We start from the raw sequence: 5,664 nt of genomic DNA, 5'->3' as shown, positions 1-5,664 counted from the left end.
AACAAATTCGCGGAACGCATGAATCCGAAGTTCGAGGTCCTTGTAAAAAACAGTCTGCTCGTCTTCAGACCACTGAATGTAGCCCAAAGACGTGACGCTATCCCGGACTTTCTTGCCATATGATCTTATCGACACTGCCCAACTAAATGGTGTACAGTTATAGATCGTCATGAATCGCTCCCTCATATCATCGAGAGGATCCAACGCATTTTCGACCATACCGCTTTCCACATCCCTGACAGCCTTTTCGAGGACAAGCATTTGGCCGATCTTAATAAAACCGGATAGTTTTGATGTGTAATTCGGTGCCTCAAAGAAAGTTGATCTGGCAGTATCAATTCCCGACACCGCAAGAAGTGCGAGTACGACGCTCTCAAAAATATCTCCCTTCAGCTGATGGTCAAGTGCGGCGATACAAAGTTCAAGACACAGGTCTTCTATCCGTCGTGTAAGGTATGGCGTTATAGCTTCATTTGGAAATTCCCCACCTACCGGGCGTCTGTCTAGGAGGTCTTTGGTGACAGCGAGAAGCTCATCAAGTAGGGCCGTCTGCCGGCTAGTCAGTTGATGTCGGAGCCGTGGTACCTCCTTGGAGTCGTTGGACCGATAACCGAAGCATATAAGTCGTTTCCATAGATCCTTGTAGCGGTGATATATGGACTTTTGGAGCTCCACCATCAGAGGCTGGCTGTACGCTTTCTTGTTGGGCAGAAACGAGCTAATGCACTTTTGAGCGAAGAAGGTGATCTTATCTTGTTTGACAGAAGCGTGGGCAGCCTCGACCAAACGGTCTATTGATAAAATGACTTCGGATAAGACTGGCCCGCTTTCGTCAGGTAGTCGCATAAGGCGGGCAGCGTCGTGCAGAGAGACACCGTTCAGAAAGCTCGGCCATCGAGTCATTTCCAACCATGGAGACACTTGCGTCTGCGTGGGAGCATGTTGGAACACGGACTTCTCCTGTGCATATTCAAGTTCGAGAGCATTAAGAGTCTTGAAAACTTCATTTGCGACAGAGTTGCTTCGTTCCGTTCTTTGCCCACCTGCTTCATCTTGTGACGAGCTCATGTCCAAAGGCTGTCCCTCGTGTTGGTTGATACGAAATCCAGAACTTCCAGGTCCGGATCGAAAGAAGCGCTGGAACTTGACAGCTTCCCAAGGTGGCTTCTCCCCGAAGTGCTCCCGCTCTAGGTGCTCACGGATAGCGCGAGGTCCAGAGCATTTACGTCCGCCACGACTCTTCTTTCCGGCGCGTGCGCAATGGTATAATGGGTGCGCATCTTGTCGACCGCTTGCGAGACGAGAGAACAGTAGCTGCAGCCAAACCGATTATAGATGCGCAAATAGGGGAGCGGTGTCTGATCTATCGCGGGTACAATGACTGGCTCACTACGCGGATCGAGTAGAGACGTTTCCAATAGTCTCGGCAGCATTCCCTTGATAAAAGTCTGATCTGCTTTTTCGATGCCGAGCTAGAGTTGTACCTCGCGTGTGAGCGCCGAAGATGGGTGCCTATAGCTGAAGGACAGACAGCGCTCTGACACAGCTTGCACACGACCATCCTGAAGTCAGGAAGGAACTCAAAGATGTCCATTTCGGGAAGAAGGCGCTTGACGGCTCGTGCTGGAATTGATAGGGATCTCTTCAAGAATTGCGATCGTAATGATGTCGGCAACAATGAACCAACGACTCATGTCTTCACTACCACGAGAGCCCACGTGTCCCTGACGACAACGTACGAGCGCGTCCCTCCGAAATGCGCCTTGACCACCGCGCCTTCAAGGATTCTTCCGAGCAATCAATATATACTGCAATGGCTAGGGGGTTGGCTACCTGCTGGACCGCCCGGCCCGGCTCGCGGCAGTCCGAAATGAGACTATCAAAAGACGCAGGGTGTATTGTTCGTGGAATAGGTCTGCAGGGCAAGTGTCGCGAGGCGGGGGGCCCAAAAGAACGCGGCTCGCATTCATTGCGCCATACTACTTAGGCCTGTTCTTTCGCGCAGAGCATCGTCTATCTCCTGGCGAAGCAGCACAGCAAGCCAGCCTTGCCGAGGAACCACAGACAGCCCAGGAAGCGGACGAAAGACAGTGCGGCGGTGGCGTACAGCAACGCGCGGAAGAAGTTGGCCGTACGGTCGGTGGCGCCGCTGCTGAAGCCGAACTTGTCTGCGCTGTCGTTGGTGATGATGACGGCGAGTAGGGCGTTCGAGAAGATCCAAAATGTGACGAGACGGGTACGGAAAGATTTGTAGGAGTCTTCGAGGGTTTTCTTCGTGTCCTCCTTGGCGGCGACGTGGGGCGTGAGAGCGCGCTTGACGATCTGCTCGAACTGAGAGTCGATGTCTGCTTGTGAGAGGTCGGCTTCTTCAATGACAGCTGCCTTGCCGTCACCCGTCTTCTTAATTTGAACCGAGGGAAGAGCGTCGGCCTTGTCGGATCCCTTGGTTCCCCAGGAAACGTCATGCCAATTGCTGTAAGCGTAGACGTTGAGGATGTTGGTGTAGCTGCTGGCAACAAGCATGTACTGGGGGAATGAGGTGAACATGTGCCACGGGTCCAGGTAGAGGAACGAGGCGATGAAGTAGAGACCGAAAGTTGCAGCGACAGCGACAAGGATAACACCAGCTCCAGAAGGCGAGAAGAAGTCCGAGACTACCTCTTGCGTGTCGCCAGTGGTGTCGATCAGACCGCCCTTGGTGAATGCGCGCACGACGAGGTAAAGCGAGAGCACGATGATGTAGAGTTGAATGATACCGAAGACGCAGAAGGACGTGATGTAAGACCACCGTGAACCCTTCGGCCTGTTTCCGAGCGCAAGAATGAATTGCAATAGGAGGAAGCCGAGATAGATGTACTTGAGGACGGAGTTTATGATGGGGGTTGCGGAGTTGCCGAAAGGCCAGGCCTGGTTGTTGTTGTTCAGGCTCGGTGTTCCAACGAGGTCCATGATGACCATGGTAGTTAGCCAATAAGAGGCTGGGAGGAGTAAGTGATAGACTTCGCAGAAAACGCGGAACATTACTTACCCAAAGCGAACCAGGTCATGATAACATTAGCCATGTTGTAAATCAGTTGAATGTGCAGGAAGATCATGCGGATGATGTTGTGGCCAGAACGGTATATGCGCCCGAAATGCATCAAAGAGTATATGGTGGCGGCGAATGAGCCGTTCAACCAACGACGACGCTGACTGATGAATTCAGCTGCACCTTCCGGTACATCGGTCTCACCCTTCGAAGACTTGACGTAGGTCAGATGCCACTTGCTGCCTGCCTTGGCGACAAGCTCGGAACACAGAATACGATCCTCGGCCAAGAACATATTCTTCTTGAAAATGTTCATGCCCTCAATACCCTTAGGTCCGAGCTGCTTCGCTAGGGTGTGGTCACCGTGGAAGTACTGCTCGAGAGGACGTCCCATGATCGCACGGAATCGGTAGGCCGAGAAGGCACCTGGCAGCACCGACACGTTACCGAAGGAGGACTCGAGCGGCTTGTCGAGAATGTTTGAGATCTTGTACTCGAAATTTTGGGCTGCAACAAGCGGGTTGACCAGGTTCTTCCAGCCCTTACCGAGCAGAGCGTGAATTTCACCGCAAGATCCTCCAAGATCCTTGTCGTTGTAGAAGGCCTCCCACAGAGCGAGCAAAGCCTTGTGGCCGGGCTTGGTACCGGCGTCCAGAAGAATACAGACTTCAGGGTTGAGAATGCGGCCGAAGGCGGTGAACAGCCATCTGTGAGAATTGATCTTCTTGCTGTTCTTCTGCTTCAGGCAGAACATCATCTGCACGGGAGACAGAGCGGAAGGGCCGTCGTCCGTGGGACGGATGAGCTGCTGATCCGGTGTGACCGACAGCTGGGTGGTATACTCGAAAATGTGCGCAACAGTCTCCTTGCCGTCAATATCCTTCTTCATGATACCATCCTGGTACACCCCGATCGTGGCCAGCACGTCGAGGGTGCCCTTGTCGCAGGGGTCGATACCGTCAAAAACCAAGCAGACGACAATCTTCTGCCAGGCCGGACCTCCTTTATTCCAGAACTCCGACTTCTTGATGTTCACGATGTCGCGGATGTTCTGCATCACACCGTGCAGGGTACGCGCGGTAAGTTCCTTGTCTTCGTTGTAGTAGGTGATGGCAATGAGCAGCTCCGTGTGCCTGTTGTACATGGCCGGCCTGAGATTGTAGCCATTCTTGAGCGTGAAATCGTTCGGGTCGCAAGTAGCAGCAGTGTAGCGCATGTGAGTGAACTCCTCGCTGCCGCTCTCCAAATCGTTCCTGTACTTGGCCTGCACAGCGTTCTGAATGGCTGAGGGAACAGGATAGTCTGCACTCAAGACAGCACCCTGTACGAGCTTCACTTTGCGGGTAGCACCACGCTTGAGAGCGCTGGCTCCGGGAGCCTGGCGCGCTGCCCACGCCTCGGTGCTGCCAATCTCGCTTCTCGAATAAGGGCTGGGCACGCGATCCGGCGCGCTGCCATAGCCCGGGTCATGCAGGGTGGTGCCCGCGTAGCTTATGTCCTCTTGATAGCCGTTGTTGTAGGGGGAAGGTGCTCCCATGTAGGAGTCGTCCTCGAGTTTGTAGCCTCGGGTGTCTGGACCGCCAGGAGTTCCTACGCGGCTGCTGGGAACGTCGAATGGGCCACTGAAAGGACCGTTTGGGTTGGTGTGAAGAAGGGAACGCTCGACCTCCTCGTCACTGTCGTGGTGTGGAGGTGGTGCGTGGTAGGGCTGCTGATCATCAACTGTTAGCTGGCACGTCCATTCCGGGTGCATTGCAGGCGAGTTCAGACATACCCCGGCGGCCGAGGCATCGTGGTGGGGAGCGCCGTAGCCGCCGCCTCCCTTATATGCCATGCTGTCTGCTGGAATGGCCGCAAAGCGGTAGGCTAGGGCGTCAAGCGGCGCGAATGAGCGAGGGATCGTGCGGTTTGCACGATGATGATGATGATGTTAACTTGTTGCCGCGAATGAAGAATAGAAAAGGAGATATGGTTGAATATGTGCATGCGTAGAAGACAAAGGGCTAGAATTGAATGGCAAGACACAAGAGCTGGATTCATTTGCAGAGGTGGGCAGCTGGCTCGCGGGCTAGTATTGGCTGGCGAGCTTGCAGGGTCCTGGCAACATCCTAGTGGCCAACGCGGATGCTAGCAATCCGCCTCCCTGTTTCATCCTGGGGTCGAAACGCCGAGCTAGATGCCGCTAACTGTTCTTCCCGAGATGAGATTGCAGTGCTTGATGCTCTCCCCAGCTGTAGCGGTGTGTGTGCCTCGCGGTGCAGGTCTGCTGCCAGCTCTGCCGCCGGTCACACGCTCACACGCTCTTTACATTCCTCGTCTCCTTGAACTCGCACTCCACACCTAGACAACAGACACGCAACGGTTTCCAATTTTAGCTCGCTACACGCGCTGCGCCTCCGGCGACCTCATGTCCCACCACCACGGCAAGCGAAAAGCGTCCAGAAGAACCACCACTTATCTGGAGATTTGTGGCGCGCCAGCTAGTAGGCTATCCGACACAAACCCATTTTTGAGCAGTCTACAGGTGATGGTAGTACAGCATTTTCTATAATAACTCTAGAGACACTGATACGAGCATGAAAGAAAGCCTCTCTATAATGCGAAATTGGGTTAAAGTGACACCATCTCCTAAGAAT

The 5,664-nt window shown here is 53.8% G+C and overlaps 1 protein-coding gene across 1 annotated transcript; it reads right to left on the bottom strand.

The window, feature by feature from the left end:
* Positions 1–1,985: 1,985 nt before the first annotated feature.
* chsG_1 (Chitin synthase G) lies at positions 1,986–5,095 on the bottom strand. Its single transcript, XM_069378192.1, has 3 exons — positions 4,803–5,095; positions 3,029–4,739; positions 1,986–2,978 (listed from the first exon to the last, which is right to left on the bottom strand). Exons 1-3 carry the CDS (start codon positions 4,860–4,862, stop codon positions 2,014–2,016), a joined length of 2,736 nt encoding a protein of 911 aa, XP_069224949.1. The 5' UTR covers positions 4,863–5,095; the 3' UTR covers positions 1,986–2,013.
* Between the last annotated feature and the right edge of the window lie 569 nt (positions 5,096–5,664).

This window comes from Cladosporium halotolerans, assembly GCF_011745625.1.
Source record: "Cladosporium halotolerans strain TM138-S3 chromosome Unknown Sca131, whole genome shotgun sequence".
Classification (NCBI taxonomy): Eukaryota; Fungi; Ascomycota; class Dothideomycetes; order Cladosporiales; family Cladosporiaceae; genus Cladosporium; species Cladosporium halotolerans.
The sequence above is the reverse complement of the archived record's forward strand: the minus strand, read 5'-3'. Positions and strand labels throughout refer to the sequence as shown.